This window comes from Vipera berus, assembly GCF_964194415.1.
Source record: "Vipera berus genome assembly, chromosome: 3".
Lineage (NCBI taxonomy): Eukaryota > Metazoa > Chordata > Lepidosauria > Squamata > Viperidae > Vipera > Vipera berus.
The window spans coordinates 38,165,855-38,182,617 of NC_138204.1; the positions used below are offsets into that span (position 1 = coordinate 38,165,855).

Below are 16,763 nucleotides of genomic sequence, written 5' to 3' on the forward strand. Positions count from 1 at the left end.
TGTCCCTTAAACCCTTGGAGCATTAAGTTTTTATTTTCCCTTTGCACGGCTGGTTGGAATGTGTATTACGGTGTTTTTGACAATTATCCCAGCTTCTCTGAGGCCACATTATTATCCTCACAGAGAAGGAATTGGAGGATGATGACAATTAGTCAGCCAGGCCAATATCCCACTACAGGGAGTCCTTGGTTAACGATCCCTTGTTCAGTGATTGTTTAAAATTATGACAGAGGAATGACCACACAGATCCTTTTAATGTCTCAATTACTGGATAATAATAAAGAAATGACTCATATTTACAGTTTACACAGTGACTAAGAATTTACAGATTACACAGTGTCTAAGAACTTACCCCATAGTGGAAACCGTTTTTAAAATACAAGCTGTGGTTTACAGGGCTGTAGCAAGCCAGCCCAGTAAACCACAGACCAGTTATATCAATCCTGAACCAAGTGAAAGCGATGTTTAGTAACTATTTAAACTGGGCATGTTTGCTTTTATGGAAATTTTTGAGCTAGTGATCCATATTTAATTCAATGTGATCAATTTTATATATGGATTATTTTTTGTGGCAAATTTATGTTTCTCTTCTATTATAATAGTTCAAAGCAGCTTATAAAAATAATATTAAGACTATTAATAGAAACAGAAAGCAGAATTTATATTTAAAATCAAATCCGAATGTGCAAAATGGTTCATACATGAATTATCCCATGATGAAAATAGCTGCTTTAGGGTAGTTTGTGTCTGAACTGAAATATATACATTTGGACTGCTATAGAACAAAATGATGCCATTTTGCTATGGATAGACATTGAAATGTAAAAGTATTCTGGGCAAAAAGTGTTTTGGTGGGAGGAGGAAGAATGTGAAAAAATCAAGGACACGCATAGTTGTAGGACCTGAGGAGAGGGAGAGGAGGGAGAGAAAAGAAGATACTAAGTGGACAGATTGGCAGGCCAGCCAGTGGGACATCTTGAGCTTGCACATCTGAGGAATAGCAAGAAGGAAGAGAAATGAAGACAATGGGAATATTGGCCAAGAAAGATGTATTGCCTCTGAGAAAAAAAACAGGATGACATTGTTACCCAACCTTACCCTTTGTGACATATAGGCATTTAGGATTTCTTCAGGTTTTGTTTTGGCCAAAACTAAGAATTAAAAATTTTGGATTTTGTTTCTTACAAACCATTACAAACTGAGTTAGTGCAGCAAGATCTCCATAATATAATGCCTTGGTTTCAGATTTAAGACAATTTTCTGTTTCAGGCACTCTTCTAATAAAAGGGCACCATATTAAAAATGTACAACAGATATTATGGCAGTGATAGTCCTATGAGCCCCTTGCAACTAAACTACCATTATAAAACTACAGAAAACTATAAGCATATATCTATATCTATCTGTCTGTCTGTCTGTCTGTCTGTCTGTCTGTCTGTCTGTCTGTCTGTCTCTCTCTCTCTCTCTCTCTCTCTCTCTCTCTCTCTCTCGAGTGTTTTGAGCACCTCGTCAGCCCAAATATGGGCAAAATCTTTTGCCTGTATCAGCCCAAACTAGGGCCATCCACAGGCAGCAAGTCGCAACTGCGACAATAAATTCCAGGCTGCCAATCCCAAAAGATTGGGGAACTCTGCTTTATGCCACTGTGTCACAAAACATCTCTTTTGAAACTTGTATAGTGCTACCTAGTGACAGATTTTATTTTCCTGGGCTCCAAGATCACTGCAGACGGGGGCTGCAACCAAGAAATTAAAAGACGCTTGCTCCTGGAGAGGAAAGCCATGGCAAATCTAGACAGCACACTAAAAAGCAGAGACATCACCCTGCCAACAAGAGTGTGTATAGTCAAGGCTATGATCTTCCCAGTTGCAATGTATGGCTCTGAAAGTTGGACCATAAGAAAGGCTGAGCGCCAAAGAATTGAAGCCTTTGAACTATGGTGCTGGAGAAGACTCCTACGAGTCCCTTGGACTGCAAGGCAATCAAACCTGTCAGTCCTAGAGGAGATCAACCCTGACTGCTCTTTAGAAGGTCAGATCCTGAAGTTGAAACTCAAATACTTTGGCCACCTAATGAGAAGGAAGGTGGAGTTGGGGTTATTTAAAATTTGGAAATTATAAATATCAAATATTAAATATAAATATTAATGGGAAATTAAAAATTGGGAAAAATTAACCAGGACATTGTCTAAAAAGATTGAATGTTAAAACAACTAGGATATGTATAAACTAAAAAATATTGATAAATGTAAGAAAGTTATTTTTTATTTAATCGATATAAGTATTATATTAATTTAAATATGACAGTAAATTCCAAGGGGGAAAGAGAAGAAACATGTATGTTACTGAATTATTGACCAACTCAGCCGCCATGTTGCTTTTCAAATATTTAAATGTAAAACCATTAAAAAACTTTTTTAAAAGGAAAGAAATATGGAATTGCACATTTGCGTTAATCCGACCATGATACAAAGTAGTACCAAGTGCAACAGTATAGGCTTAATTAATAAGATATGCACATACCACCAAAGTAGATTTTCCTGCGAACAGTCAGCAGCACCTGTCCATTTCGTGCAGCACTTGTCATTAAATCCAGAACTTGCTTATGTGATTTCCCTTTCACTGGGATTCCATCAATGCATACAAGCTCATCAGCAGCACGGAGTCTACCATCTTTCTCTGCTGCTCCCAGAGGTATGATTGCGCCAATGTAGATCTAGAGCAATATGAGATAATTATAGACTCTAAGACAAAATAAGGAAAACAGATCTGACCTAGGTCTGAGTTGGCCAGAATCTCACATATCATTATGTTTAAAAATGAAGTATATGTATATACTTGTGATCAGTTGGAGCCTAAAGAGATCAGTTGGAGCCTAAACGGAAGATGGAGAAATAAAATTTCAGATAAATAAACATGCAATTCATAGATCAAAGTCTTAGACTTTACAAGAACCTGTGCACCAAAATTCAGTAAATTATTTCCAACTGTGATTTGTTTGTAAGCAAGTTACATCAGTAATTACAATATACTGTATAGATTGTCATTTGTTGAATTTAAAATGTGATTTAAAATTTAAAATGTCGACTGGTGGCCCCCAGGGGGAGGGCCTTCTCTGTGGGTGCTCCGGCATTATGGAACCAACTGCCGGTTGAGCTCCGGATGGCATCAGACCTCCGATCCTTCCGTCGCGGGCTGAAGACCCACTTGTTTGAATTGGCTGGTCTGGCCTGATGGGGGGAATATGGGTTTTTAATTGGTTTTTTAGTATTTTATTATTGTTGTATTTTAATTGGGCATTGGTTTAATTTCCTTTTAACTTTTGTATCGTTATTTATATATGCCCTGTGAACCGCCCTGAGTCCCTTGGGAGAAGGGCGGCATAGAAATCGAATAAAATATAAATATATAAATATATAATGATCTGTGAAAAAAGCTGTCTCACCTGTCTTTTATTTTTATCATTAAAAAAAATTAAAGGGAGCATATTACAATCCAAAATACCAACCTTTAATATATTTATTTGCAGGAATACTTTGGAGTTTCACAAGTTCTCGTTAAGAAGTATACATGCGCTAGTATATGCTACGATATACAAGAATTTTGAGATTGCTAAATACTCACTATGGCAATTATATTAGGAACAAACTGATCTTCCACAGCAGCCATTTTGTGAGTGTGCCCATCAGATGTTCTTAAAACCCCAAACGTGCCTCTGCTTCAGAAACAACAAGGGTGTGGAATCTATAATCCATGAGGAGTCTCCTCAATCCTAGCCAATGTGAATAATTAATAGGAAAAGGAAGAGCTGTAGTTCAATATTCCAAATCTACATATTTTCCATCCTTGATTTGCAGGAATTTTTGTGCACATCCCTCAAAAGCCACTACTGTTATTATGTAAAACTCTTGGAAAATATAGTGGATAAATTTAAATCAAACCACTCATTTTGCATTTTCAAATTTTTATATTATACTGAAGAATGGTCATGTGGAATAATTGAGATTACTCCTAAGCTTTCCAGAGCAATCTTTCCCACTCTAGCATCTTACCACACATTGCAAAGCACTATTTGAGAGTCGGGTAACAGTCTGGAGCTGTACATGATGCAACCTTACGTGTTTCGGGAATAATTACTTAAATTCCTCTCATATTCATGCACACTGGAAAATGGTTTTGCTCATATATCAAGCTCTGTGGATACTGGTCATAATCTAGAAAACAGGCCAGCTACACAGATAGGCCTCGCTTAATGATTACCTGATTTGGTAACTGTTCAAAGTTATGACTATGGTAAAAAACAAAAAGAAAACCAATCAGTTTTCGGAATTATGACCTTTGCAGCATTTTTCTGCTCTTATTTTCACTTACAGTTGCAAGAAAAAGTATGTGAACCCTTTGGGATTACGTGGAGTTTTGCATGAATTGGCCATAAAATGCGCTCTAAGTCACAACAATAGAAAAACACAGTCTGCTTAAAATAATACTACACAACCATTAGCTGTTGTCATGTTTTAATTGAACATAAGATGGAAACATTCACAGTGCAGGGTGGAAAAAGTATGTGAACCTTTGGACCTAATAACTGGTTGACCCTCCTTTGGCAGCAATAACCTCAACCAAACATTTCCTGTAGTTGCAGATCAGACCTGCACAATGATCTGGAGTAATTTTGGACCACTCCTCTTCACAAAACTGTTTCAGTGTAGCAATATTCTTGGGATGTCTGGTGTGAATCGCTCTCTTAAGGTCATGCCACAGCATTTCAATCGGGTTGAGGTCAGGACTCTGACTGGGCCACTCCAGAAGGCGTATTCTGTTCTGTTGAAGCCATTGTTTTGTTGAATTACTTGTATGCTTTGGGTCATTGTCCTGTTGCATCACCCATCCTCTGCGGAGCTTCAGTTGGCGGACAGATGGTCGTACATTTTCCTGCAAAATGTCCTGATAAACTCTGGAATTCATTTTCCCATCAATGACAACAATCCGTCCAGGCTCTGAGGCAGCAAAGCAGCCCCAAACCATGATGCTCCCTCCACCATGTTTTACAGTGGGGATGAGGTTTTGATGTTGGTGTGCTGGGCCTTTTTTTCTCCACACATAGTGTTGTGTGTTTTTCCCAAACAACTCAATTTTGGTTTCATCTCTCCCCAGTATATTTTGCCAGTAGTGCTGTGGAACATCCAGGTGCTCTTTTGCAAACTTCAAACGTGCTGCAATATTTTTTTTGGACAGCAATGGCTTCCTCTGTGGTGTCCTCCCATGTACTCCATTCTTGTTTAATGTTTTCCTTATTGCAGATGTGTCAACAAAAATGTTTTCATGTGCCAGAGATTTCTGTAGGTCTTTAGCTGACACTCTAGGATTCTTCTTTACCTCATTAAGCATTATGCGCTGTGCTCTTGCAGTCATTTTTACAGGACGACCACGCCTAGGAGAGTAGCAACAGTGCTAAACCTTCTCCATTTGTAGACAGTCTGTCTTACCGTGGACACATGAACATCAAGGCTTTTGGAGATACTTTTGTAACCCTTTCCAGCTTCATGCAAGTCAACAATTCTTGATCGTAGGTCTTCTGAAAGCTCTTTTCTGCGAGGCATGGTTCACATCAGACAGTGCTTCTTGAGACCAGCAAACCCAAAACAGGTGTGTGTTTTTAAAGGGCAGGACAGCTGTCAGCAACATATCCAATATCATCACACTGATTGGAGTCAAGGTTGGCTCACTCCTGGCTCCAATTAGCTCTTGGAGAAGTCATTAGGCTAGGGGTTCACATACTTTTTCCACCCTGCACTGTGAATGTTTACATGTTATGTTCAATTAAAACATGACAACAGCTAATGTTTGTGTAGTATTATTTTAAGCAGACTGTGTTTTTCTATTGTTGTGACTTACATGATGTTTAGAGCGCATTTTATGGCCAACTCATGCAAAACTCCACGTAATCCCAAAGGGTTCACATACTTTTTCTTGCAACTGTACTTATTCATTCCATACAAAGATTTCCTAAAAGAGAAACATGCCTCCCATGGGCCACACCTTCCTTTCCTTGATCTCCGTGTGCTCACACAAACCCTCACCCCCTTTCCCTTGGCCTCCCTGCATTTGCATAGACCCATGGCTTCCTTTCCTCAGTGTCCCTGTGCCCACACTGATCTGTGCCATCCTTCCCTCAAGCTTTCTGGTGCTAACATCACATTGCAGCGTTCCTCTCCCCCACACCACTCCTCTGTGGCACCCAAGCATCCTTACCTGGGACTCCCACTGCCTTCTGCTTAACAACCCGCATATCTTGGAGTTATAATGGCAAATGGAGCTGCCTCAATTGCCATCACTAGGTGATGCGGTCCTCATGCTTTAGGATCACTGACAATCCCAGGCCCAATAGCTGTTGTAACTCAAAGTCTAACTGTACTATCAACTACAACTGCAGTTGAAATGTTACTAGTAATACAGATTGGCAGTTTAAATTCTGCTATAGTACCTCACCATGCTGGGGGGTGTTCCCAGGAAGAATGAGCTAATGCCAAGAGTGTGTACACCAAGAGTAAGCATCCCCAGAAGGATATCCCAGCTGTCCAGTTAAAGCATATATTGGGCAACAGAAATATAGGTAGATATTAGAGGCACATTATCACTTTACTGACAATCTCAGTCATTATTACATACTGTGTGGGAGTAGACAATCTTAAAGCATTCTTATATTTTATAAAGAAAATAACAATGGATAGACAAGATAAAGAGACTGACAATATAATGCCAGAGAAGACTGGATGGCATTCAACATGCTATTGAGAAAGGAGAGGATCTCTTGGAGTATAAATAGTGTTTATGACGGAGCTAGTTTAAAGCCTTCAGAATATCTAGCTGTTAATGTTCCCATGCAGAAAAAAGAAAATTCTTTAGCTGCAAAGACAAAATTATAATGGCAACATGGAGCATTATCTGAAATGTCATCTGTAGAGTCAGGTTGTGGATACGGCAGTCTTTTCTGGAGAAGACCTATCTATGGTTTTTCTAAGAAAGACACTGACTTGATGGCCCATAAACAATCAATTCAAATATAAAGTAATAAATACTTGACTTACTGACTGATCTGGACCATCTCCTCCAAGAACTCGGAAACCAAACCCAGATTCTTGCTTTCGAAGGAAAACATCTAAATCCTTTGTGTTTGGAGCTAGTAAAAATGGACGGGAAAGATATGTGTTAACAAGGGAGAACTATGTTTGGCCATTTAAAAACAGTAAACACAAAAATTAAAACTAAATCATGTTATTCACTTAGAAGCAAATTACTTTCTAAAGATATTGTAAATAACATGGTTAACACACCTGCAGAATTAAATCATGAGTTAGAATGATTAACACTCCATCTGCAAAGCACAAACGTTTGACAAAATTCTGCCTGTTTGAACACGTAGGATTATTTAAATAAACAAGATCTTTTTTAGTCTTTATAGTAATTCAGTTCTAGAAGTTTCAAACTACCAACACATACTTTATTAGATCCATATAAAAATCAAACAAAATCTAATATAATGTTTGTACAGGTGATCCTTGACTTACAACCACAATTGGATCCTGATTGTCACCATAAGTTGATGCAGTCATAAGATGAGATGTCATGTGACCACAGTGATTTAGATGGCAATCTCAGAACTTTCCACTGTGGTCATTAATCAAGAATAGTGGGTCATTAAGCAAGTATTCATATTATTATTATTTTCCTTTCTTGTATTTCTTTTACTATTTGTTTTTTACATGCTCTTTTCTTCATTCTCCTTGGCCAGGGGTAGGCAACCTTGGCTCTTTTATGACTTGTGGACTTCAACTCCCAGAATTCCTGAGCCAGCTATTCTGGGAGTTGAAGTACACGAGTCATAAAACAGCCAAGGTTGCCTACCCCTGTCCTTCGCAATGTATGTATCTTCATTAATATTATCTTTGTGTTTTGCTCCTTTTTTGTTATTAATTAAAAATCAATCAATAAAAATGAGTACCTATCCCAATCCAAGTCCTTCCAGGTTTGGTCTCTCCCAGCTTTGAGCCTCAGTAAAGTAAGTGCCCAGACCCACCTATCTCCCCCTCATCTCTGCTCTTTGGCTACCATGCACTCTACCTTGCAGGAAGGCAAACAGCCCCAGAACAGCCCCATGTGACTTTGGGGCTGCTTGCCATTTCCTTAGCTCTCCCATCCCATGCAGCAAGTTAGCAAGCATTCATTTGCCCAGCTGCTTCTTTGCCCAGTTCCCCACACCAACCTTTCACCTTTTGTGCCTACTTGCTGCGGCTGAAACAGAAGCATCCCACTGCCTTTGCTGCTTCCTTTTTGGATCTGTGACTGCCAGGCTACTCCAGTGTTCCAACTTCTCCGGGTTGCTTCACATGGTCCTCAGCTCACCGCAGCAATGTGGTGCCAAGTGGCAGCCCCCATGAAGCCCCCAGCAAGCATTCAACCACCCAACTGCTTTCTCTCCCAGTTCACCATACTGATCTTTTGGACTCAGCCAACTTAGGTAAAGCAAAAGCAACTTTGCTACCTTTGCTGTCTCCTTTTTGGATCCAGCTTCTCTTCCAAATGTTTTCTACATGTGACTCTCTGAGCCTTTGAAACACTGTGCTTCGTAACACAATCCTGTCTTCGGAAAGCTACACTGTCTTCAAAATGCTTTCCAAAGACAACACAGCTTTCTGAAGACAGTGCAGCTTTATGAAAAAAATATTCAGAATGATAGAACAGCTTTACAAAGGCAACATACTTTTATGAAGACAGTGCAATACTGAAAGGCTCAGAGAACCACAGGCAGGAAATATGTGAAAAGAAGATAGCAAAGGCACAAGGCACTTCTGCTTCAGGTGCTGGGAACAAAAGGTGAAAGGTCACTATATACTGATTCCCATTAAAGTGTGTTCTCAAAAACAACAACAACTGGTACTTATTAATTTGACATATTCTGTCTTGCAAACTACATGGACCCTAAAAAAAGAATTTATTATTTTAGGTTCCTAGGTATAGGTCAGGGGTCGGCAACCTAAAAAAGAAAAAGAGCCACTGGGAACCGGTTCCATCACAAATTAAAAAAAGAGGGAGCCGCGTGCGTGTGTCCATGCACGCGCATGCGCAAAAAGGTTTTTTGCGCATGCGCGGACGCACGCGGCTGCCATTTTTTAAAAAATGAGATGGAACCGGTTCCCGGTTGCCCGATGGCGACGGCCCGTCTGCAAAGCTGCCGCTTTCGGCAGCTTTGCAGACGGGCCGTGGCAGCTTCCTGAAAGAGCGGCGCCCCTGCCCATTCCGAGAGGTGCGCGCGCACCTCTCCGAACGACCGGAGGTGCGCGCGTACCTCCGCGCGAATGGGCAGCGGTGCCGCTCTTTCAGGAAGCCCGCCGCGGCCCGTCTGTGAAGCTGCCGAAAGCGGCAGCTTAGCAGACTGGCCGCGGCAGCTTCCGCAAAGATCGGCGCCCCTGCCCATTCCGAGAGGTGCGCGTGCACCTCTCCGAACGACCGGAGGTGCGCGCGCACCTCCCCAAACCTTTGGGGAGGTGCGCGCGTACCTCCGTGCGAAGGGGCAGCGGCGCCGCTCTTTCAGGAAGCTGCCGAAAGCGGCAGCTTCCTGAAAGAGCGGCACCGCTGCCCGTTCGCGCGGAGGTACGCGCGCACCTCCCCAAAGGTTTGGGGAGGTGCGCGCGCACCTCCGGTCGTTCGGAGAGGTGCGCGCGCACCTCTCGGAATGGGCAGGGGCGCCGCTCTTTGCAGAAGCTGCCGCGGCCCGTCTGCTAAGCTGCCGCTTTCGGCAGCTTCACAGACGGGCCGCGGCGGGCTTCCTGAAAGAGCGGCACCGCTGCCCGTTCGCACGGAGGTACGCGCGCACCTCCCCAAAGGTTTGGGGAGGTGCGCGCGCACCTCCGGTCGTTCGGAGAGGTGCGCGCGCACCTCTCGGAATGGGCAGGGGCACCGCTCTTTGCGGAAGCTGCCGCGGCCCGTCTGCTAAGCTGCCGCTTTCGGCAGCTTCACAGACAGGCCGCGGCGGGCTTCCTGAAAGAGCGGCACCGCTGCCCGTTCGCACGGAGGTACGCGCGCACCTCCCCAAAGGTTTGGGGAGGTGCGCGCGCACCTCCGGTCGTTCGGAGAGGTGCGCGCGCACCTCTCGGAATGGGCAGGGGCGCCGCTCTTTGCGGAAGCTGCCGCGGCCCGTCTGCTAAGCTGCCGCTTTCGGCAGCTTCACAGACGGGCCGCGGCGGGCTTCCTGAAAGAGCGGCACCGCTGCCCATTCGCGCGGAGGTACGCGCGCACCTCTCCAAAGGTTTGGGGAGGTGCGCGCGCACCTCCGCCCATTCGGGGAGGTGCGCGTGCACCTCTCCAAACGGGCGGTGCCACTCTCCATTTGGAGAGGTGCGCGCGCACCACTGCCCGTTGGAAGAGGTGCGCGCGCACCGGGCGGCTGGGAGCCGCAAGAGACGGCTCAAAGAGCCGCATGCGGCTCCGGAGCCGCAGGTTGCCGACCTGTGGTATAGGTAGTTCCCATTTAGTCTCCACTATTGGGACTTACAGCTCTGTCGTTAAGGAGTGATTACTAAGTACTAAATCATGTGACCACTCTCCCAGCCTTTGGAATGCTCATCTGATACTGGGATAATTAGGCAAGGGGATTAATGTTTGTATTTATAGTCACTCGAGATGAAGGGATTACAAGAGAGTATGCAGGCACACACAATGGGGGCACACACATTTAAAGCAATGCAATGATGTTGGCAGTTCTAAGCTGCTTTGGGCTGGGAGCCTTGACTGTGCTACACAAATAGCTTGGTATATTCCCTTGCTTACTCTTTTGTAATGTCTTCCTCTCAAATCTCTCTACACGGTTGGGGGAAGAGGGAGAAAAATATCAAGTGATTTCTGTAGGCAATCTCCCCTGTGCCTGATCCATCTTCCCCCACACACACATAGAGCAGAAAGACTGGAAAAAAAGGATTACAAAAGAGTAAGCAAGCACACAGTAGGGAAAGTGGGAGAACAATAGGTCAGGCACCAGACAACATGTACTGACTGTAATGGCAATCACATGACTGAGGGATAATACGAATATCGTAAATGCAGCATTAGGTATAAGGTCTTTTTTCAGGACTATTGGAGTGTCAAATTTTGCTGGAAGAAGCAGCTGATAAGCGAGGACTACTTATACTAAATACTTTGCCCTACCTAAAAGAAATCTTGGGGGAGGGGGACTTAAAAAGCAAAAGAAAGCAAATTGTCTCATTTGCTTAGGGTCACATCCTAAGAAAAAAAGATTTCAGGGCAGTGAAGGAATAAACGTGAATGATTGGAGAAATAAATTCTAAGCTTGACACAATTTAAAAGACTATTTTCACTGAAAATATTTTATTGTCAGCTAGATCATTTCATCCCCTGAATACATCTACAATTTGATCCTTTATAGACAATACATAGAAAATGTCCAACACTTTGAAGATGGTTTCAAAGCAATTGCTTTCATCACAATAGATTTCAGAAGCTTAAAGCAATGTTTACAGCTGAGAAATATGAATGCTGTGGATTAGTAAAATTAAAGCCACCTCTTTTAGGGATGATATTGACAATGAGGAAATCAGAAAGCTTTTCCTTAAAAAAAAAGAAAAATGAAACAAAACCCTGGAGCAGCAAGTAAGTCAAGTTTATGTACTTACGTTTATCTTCAAATAATATTTTAGATTTTAGATAAACCTCGGAAGGGTCAAGCTTTGGAGAAGATGACTTCACAGAAGTAGGTAGAAAAGGCATTGAATGTGGAAGAGGCTCACCAATGGCCTCTAAGCTTCCTGAATTTTCCTCTTTATTTATTTTCTGAAATAAATAAGATTCATATAAAATAAGTTGCAAAAGTGAATATTGTCTTAAACAAGTAAATAGAAAGATGCGCAAACCATTCTTCAATAAACACTTTGGGTTTTTTTAATGAGATTCGAACATCTCCTGAATTTCTCCTGAAATTTTCTAGTAGTGCAGCTTTCGTTTTCTTATATTCTTCTTTGAAACTTTAAGTATGAATAATTAACTCATCCAATCTAATAATAGGAACATTGTGGCAGAATATGATAAAATATATTTCAGAGAAGGTATCTCAATTTCACGTCATAATATCCCAAAAGATTTGTTTCCGAAAACGTAATTATACACGGATGAAGTCTTTCTATATACTATAAAAGGTAAAGGTTCCCCCACACATGCGTGCTAGTTGTTTCCGACTGTAGGGGCCGGTGCTCATCTCCGTTTCAAAGCCGAAGAGCCAGCGCTTGTCCAAAGACGTCTCCGTGGTCATGTGGCTGGCATGACTAGACACCAAAGGTGCACGGAACGCTGTTACCTTTATTTTTCTACTTGCATTTTTACGTGCTTTCAAACTGCTAGGTTGGCAGAAGTTGGGACGAGTAACAGGCGCTCACTCTGTTACGCGGCACTCGGGATTTGACCCACCAAACTGCCGACCTTCTGATTGACAAGCTCAGCATCCTAACCCACTGAGCCACCGTGTCCCTTTTCTATATACTATAGATCTACTGTAATTAGATAATAGGATATACCAATGTATACAATTCATAATTATGCACAAGACAAGGGGGAGAAATCTACACTATGAACAAGGTTTAGGTTAGTTTATAAAAATATTTCCATGCCCTTATTTTGGTATTTTATGTAACTTTCCCCTTTTTGAGGCATATATGCAATGTAATGGAGATTGTATGCAAGCAAGTATATGAAGGGAGGTTGCAATCTGTCAGGATCAGGTGGCATTCTAACCAATCCAGAATTAAAGACAGGGGAAAGTACTGACTCAATGTGCATTTTAAAGATCTAGCTGGAAGAAAGGGCATGGGGTAAGGTAGACAGTGTTCTGGCCCGTAAGTTGGCCAGCTCTGGCGACTGCAAGAGGCTGTGACTGGGGAGTAAGGAGGTAAAAGGATCCAGCTGAAAATTTGAGAGCTTTGACTATATAGAGCTAGACCTGTACAGTCCTCATACTAAATGGATATTTGTAGTGTACTGTCCATTCCACTATCTAAGGTCTCTCTGTTTCTAAAGTTTATCTCAACCATTGTACTGAATTACCCTAAAATTCTTGTCCTGAGGCTTAGGAGAACCTCAGGATTTCATGTCTTCACAAAAGACCACAGAACTGTCTCAATGAGTACCTAACTTTATGTACATAAAGCAGGGCCCATGCTGGGTTTGGTATTCATTTTGGATGCAACTGTAAACTGAAAGTGGAAAAGCATTATCTAATTCCAATGTCCTAGACTAGCCTTTCACAGCCTTTTGAGCCTGGAGGAACCTTTAAATATTTTTCAAGCCTTGGACAACCCCTGCACATACAGGCTCAAATATAGGCCAGAAGTTCAAAATTATTATATTCATTTTATGGGTAGGCCCACATATATGCATTAACAATGTTCTTAAACTAAAAATAAAGAATTTTTTTCCCTTTCCCTCACCTTCTTCCCCTGTCTTTTGGGCGAATTCTGCTGCCATCGGTGACTACATCAGCTTAGTCCCAGATCTCCTGTGCCTGCCCTGAGATAGAAACACCACCACCCCAGGCCACTGAACCTGCAGAAAGACAGTCTGGCAAGCAGAGCCCCAATACATGCACTCTCTCATGTGCACACTCTCTGCTACTCTTCCTCAGTTTGGCTCGACTCATTTCTCACTTCTCGGCTTCAGCTTTGCATACCTCTCAGCTTCCATGCCTTTGTGAAATCCTTACCTCCACCTGAAGTCAACACACACTCTAGCGGGCCAACCCAGGGTTTGGGGTTGGAATTTTGTTCAATCTCTGCTTTTTAAAAATAAATCATGACCTCCCAGAGAGCCTCTAGTGACCTCTCGCAGAATCCTAGGTTACGAAACATCCAGTTGAAAAAGCCTATTCTACATAAATAACAGTGGGTGGTGAGTTTTAGTTTGGTGAGTAGCACTAATCTCTACACTGGCAGATGACTAGTTAAAATGGTAAGACCCAGGAAATGGATGGATCTGGATCATTTGGTGTGTCTTTCTCGTAAGTTGCAAATACTATTGAAATCTTAGTTGATCTATGAAATATAGAAATGACCATAATTTATCTTGTTATCTTAGATATTTCTAATGTATACATCTTGAGAGCTGTGGACAAGGTTAGTCAAGACCGCCCTTTTTGGCTTGTTGAAGTGGCCTGAATAGTACTTGGGGCTAAGGAAGATAATCAGTGCCTCTTTACAAATGAGATGTACTTTGCTCCAACCCTGCCTAGATGAAGTAGCTTTTCATCTAAAAGTTCTGCGCATGTGTTTCAAACACTCAATTTCTGATGATGATGATGATGATGATGATGATGATGATGATGATGATGATGATAATAATAATAATAATAATAATAATAATAATAATAATAATAATAATAGCCAAGAAGATAGTGAATTTCTTAGCTCTAAACACATTTGGGTGAAGCTAGTAATTTGGACTCGGTGCAGTTAGGTTTTTGCCTAGAATATGACATAAAGACAACTGGTGGATAGTCTGCTCTGGAAACAGGATGGGGAAGTATAATTTTGCTAATAGTTCTTAGTCCATCTGGTAGGACTCAACCTTAAGTTCTACTGTTTTTTATTGCATGATGGTTCTAAAGTGGCTTCGGACTCACTGTTCAACTCATCAGCTAATATATTCTGTGGGCTTCTATCTTTTCCTTCATAATGTTCACCATCTACATGAAAACACTGCCTGTGTATGCATGTTATCTAATGATTTAGTGTCTCATTAGTATAAGAATGATATCCACCCTAATTGCTCCCTACAATTAAGCCTGGATTAGATTTCTCCATTATTTCATATCAGGGAACATGCATCTGTCATTCAGAGACAGTTGCACAGGTGTTGCATTTATATATCTGCTAATGTTAATGTTCCAGCTATGTTGCATTCAAACAGCTCGCCTTCCAACAGGAAATCAGATCAATCAATCTGCATGCAGAACGTGCACCTCCACCCAACATACAGATAGGATTTGGGAAATGTGCACGTCAGTCCATCTGCAGCCATCTGCATACTATATTTTTCCATTAATCCCTTTGCAGTATAGGTATGCAGTAACCCTTACACATGGGTGGCTAAATCAAGCTTCAAACTTTAAACTCTAGGAAGGCAACCTGTACCAATAAATGTTACCACAAATTGACAATGGGTTGGATGAGGGAGAACAAATTAAAATTAAATTGAAACATGGTGGAAATCTGTTATATAGCATCTATACTTGATAACTGAGATTTAGCCTGCACTGGACAGGCTGAACTCCCTCTGAAAGATTAAGTATGCTATCGGGGAATGTTCCTTGATTTTCAGCAACCCCGAGATTTGCAGGTGACAGCTATGATAAAAAGTGCCTTTGTACCACTATATCTAAAGTGCCAACTATAAACCTTCTTAAGCTTGTTAAATTTGGCAGCAAGTATGCAAGCATAGGTTAAATATTTACTACTGCAAAACACTCACCATAGCTCTATCCCTGAAACTGGTACTTACAATTGGCACAATATATACCATCTTGGCTGATATTCACTGCAATGCAGTGATCATCGCATCATCATTGATTTAATAATTTAATATTTTTAATATTAAGCTTTAAAGCACTATCAGTGTCAGAACTCCCTCCTACTCTTCCTGGACAAGCTGGTAGATGAAGCACAGCAAAGAGGAAACTTTGAAATACTAATGGGTGGCAACTGCACAGCTGGATTGCTATCAGAATTTATTCCCACTCTGCCTGGTCAAATGAACATTCCCAAGCAAACCAGGAATGTGATTTGATTGCTTATACCTTAAAATCTGAACTGCTGGAAGTACTCACTTCTGCTCTATCTGGAGAACCAAGCAGCTGGCTTGTCCAAGTGAGTATGGACTCCAGGTTTGCATGTGCAAACCTCGTGGCATGTTCACTCAAACCCAAATCACTTTCAAGATTTCTTCCTGCTCTGTTTGGAGAGCCTGACGACAATATTAAATGTAATTAGAATAATTATTTCTTGCCCAGTCTTAGCTTTAATACAATTGTTAGTTTAATTGACAGAAGTGGCTTCAAACAAATTTATTTTTCATTTAGGGAATATAGCATCAAACAGTTTGAGACTTAAATAAAAGTACTCATGCTAGAAAAATAGTGTATAGACAGGATTTTTCCTTGTATATCTATCTTAGAATGCAGATTCATATTTTAATAGTGCATCCAGAAAAAAATAGGAGTAACAGTATTTTGTGTTTATCTCCCTCACACACCTTAATCCCATGACTGATAGCAAATCTTGAGAACAAATGTTTTGACCACAATTCAGCTACCTTAAGCTTTGCTCCTTTATGACACAGTTTTCTTGGAACATGCTTCCTGACATGAACCCAAATACAAGGCCCGGAGGCCGGATCTGACCCGCAAAGTGGTTTCATGTGGCCCACAAACCCATCCTGGAAACAGTGAGGGAATGGTCCCCACTGCCTTGGCCCTGGCCCAGGCCGGCCGGGAGCCAATGTACAATTTCATGGTGGCCATCTATGCTGAAACACATTCAGTCTTAGCTCCATAAGGCCGTCTGGAAACAGCGAGGGACCAGCTCCTGCCACGTCGGTCCCGCCCACTGGTCGCGCTGGGGAGGTATCACCCTTTGTGAGGAATGAAGAAATGCACCATTGCCTGGAAGTGGCCAGCACATAGCCCTGCCTACTTCGGGCAGGCTAGGGGCT

The 16,763-nt window shown here is 41.9% G+C and overlaps 1 protein-coding gene across 3 annotated transcripts in view; it reads right to left on the reverse strand.

Annotated features, from left to right (window-relative positions):
• MAGI3 (membrane associated guanylate kinase, WW and PDZ domain containing 3) overlaps window positions 1–16,763 on the reverse strand; it is a 115,567-nt gene that overhangs the window by 28,066 nt on the left and 70,738 nt on the right. For all 3 annotated transcript variants that reach the window (XM_081323921.1, XM_081323920.1, XM_081323922.1), the window contains 3 exons: window positions 11,687–11,843; window positions 7,088–7,179; window positions 2,523–2,715 (listed from right to left, as the gene is read on the reverse strand). In XM_081323921.1, coding sequence (XP_081180047.1) covers window positions 2,523–2,715; window positions 7,088–7,179; window positions 11,687–11,843 — 442 coding nt within the window. The remainder of the gene's footprint in view (window positions 1–2,522; window positions 2,716–7,087; window positions 7,180–11,686; window positions 11,844–16,763) is intronic.